Genomic DNA, 1687 nt, shown 5'->3' with positions numbered 1-1687 from the left:
GTGATCTCGCCACTGCACTCTGGCGTGAGCAACAGGTAGACCCTGTCTCAAAAAGTAAAATAAAGTTGACTTAAAAGTGAAAATAAGATCCTTGCCACCTCCTTCTTTGTGCACAGGCTTATACCAGTCAGTTCATCTCTCTGGTGATGTTTGGTTTGATGATGTCTGAAGACCGAATTTCACTACAAAACAGGAGGCAAGAGATCATCCGTGGCTTGAAATCTTTACCTGGTATGTTCTAGAATTAGCTTTCCATGTTTTCAGATCTAGTGGACTGTTGCCGGCTACTCTCTGTTGACTCTCGCCTGTACAGGATGTTGTTCATTTCTCCCTCCTCCTAAAACTTTCTAGCCACCCCAGCTCCCTCCTGGAGCCCTTGCTGCCTCTGTCCTCATCCTGCTCGGCCCCTGCCCCGACCCGGCGCTGCCTCCCTGCCTCCCTGGTCCTCAGTGGTGCTCAGCGCTTTCTCACTGCAGGGCCTTCGCACTAGCTGTTTCCTCTGCTGAACCATCTTCCTCCTGCTCTGCATACAGCCGACAGCTTCTCATCTCCGAAACCTCAGCTCAAATGTCACCTCCTGAGACCCTCCCTGGCCACACTAACAGAGGCCCCAACCCTAGCACTCTGAAACGTTAGCCTGTTTACTTTCTTTATAACACACCTCATGACCGGAAATTGCCTGTTAACTGTTGATTGGCCTGTCTCCCCCAGCTAACATGTCAGCTCCGCGAACACACAGCCCTGTCTGCCAGAGCCGCCGCTGGATAGCTGGTGTCCAGCACAGGCAGGCATACAGTAGGTGCTCAGTAAGTACCTGAGAAAGAGCAAATGGCCTCAGGCCCTTCCTATGCCAGGCGCTCCTTGGCAGTCCCACCACACTTTCCCCATTTGCTGGGCGCAGCACAGTCCCAGCTATTGTAGCTGGTGAGATACAATGTCTGTTGCACTAAATCATAACCTCCTTGGGGACCATGGCCTCCCTTTTCTTCATTCATCCACCACACATACATTAAGAACCAGTGCCATGCCCTGCCCCGCGTGCCATCCCTGCCGTGCCAACATAAGCAGCGGCTCACCTCCTTCAGTCACTCACATGCCAGAGTAGGAGAGAGACCTCTGTGCAGGCCTGAGAGGTAGAGATGAGTCGAGCCTTGCCCCCGGCTGGTGTGGAGTGCTCACTGCGGACAGGACATCACGGGGCTTCTGGGGGGGTGCCCTCCCAGAGACAGAGTGGGCACTAGAGCCTCCCTGGGAGTCGGGGCCAAACCCCAGAGCAGGCAGTGGGGGAAGGGCCACCATAGAGAACGGTCAATTCCAGGTCCTCGGGGCCTGACACTGGCCGAGACAGCATGCTGAAGGTTTATTTCTGAGAAAAGCATTCTTCCTTTAAGCCAGGTCATAACCATGCAAAACAAGATCCAATTCTGATGTCTAAGTCAGCAGTTCTCCAAATGTGGTCTGCAGGTCCTGGGTGTCTACAAAGCCCTTTAAGCAAAACTGTTCACATAGTAATATAGCAATATATTTTTTATAGCAAATCTCTTTTTTTTTTTTTTTTGCCTGTATCCACATTTGCAAAGGCAGTGGTGGCTGTGCCTGGCACCCAGCACACTAGAAGGCCTACTGGTCATTGTGTCCTTCCCCAGCACACAGCCAGTTTCCCTTAAGAATGGCCTTGACATCCAGG

The 1687-nt window shown here is 52.2% G+C and overlaps 1 protein-coding gene across 1 annotated transcript in view; it reads left to right on the top strand.

Annotated features, from left to right (window-relative positions):
• Positions 1 to 1687, top strand: part of GFPT2 (glutamine-fructose-6-phosphate transaminase 2) — a 39740-nt gene that overhangs the window by 32680 nt on the left and 5373 nt on the right. The window contains exon 17 of the mRNA XM_011951733.1: positions 88 to 231. Coding sequence (XP_011807123.1) covers positions 88 to 231 — 144 coding nt within the window. The remainder of the gene's footprint in view (positions 1 to 87; positions 232 to 1687) is intronic.

This window comes from Colobus angolensis, unplaced genomic scaffold (genome assembly GCF_000951035.1).
Source record: "Colobus angolensis palliatus isolate OR3802 unplaced genomic scaffold, Cang.pa_1.0 Scaffold325, whole genome shotgun sequence".
Taxonomy (NCBI): Eukaryota; Metazoa; Chordata; class Mammalia; order Primates; family Cercopithecidae; genus Colobus; species Colobus angolensis.
The sequence above is the reverse complement of the archived record's forward strand: the minus strand, read 5'-3'. Positions and strand labels throughout refer to the sequence as shown.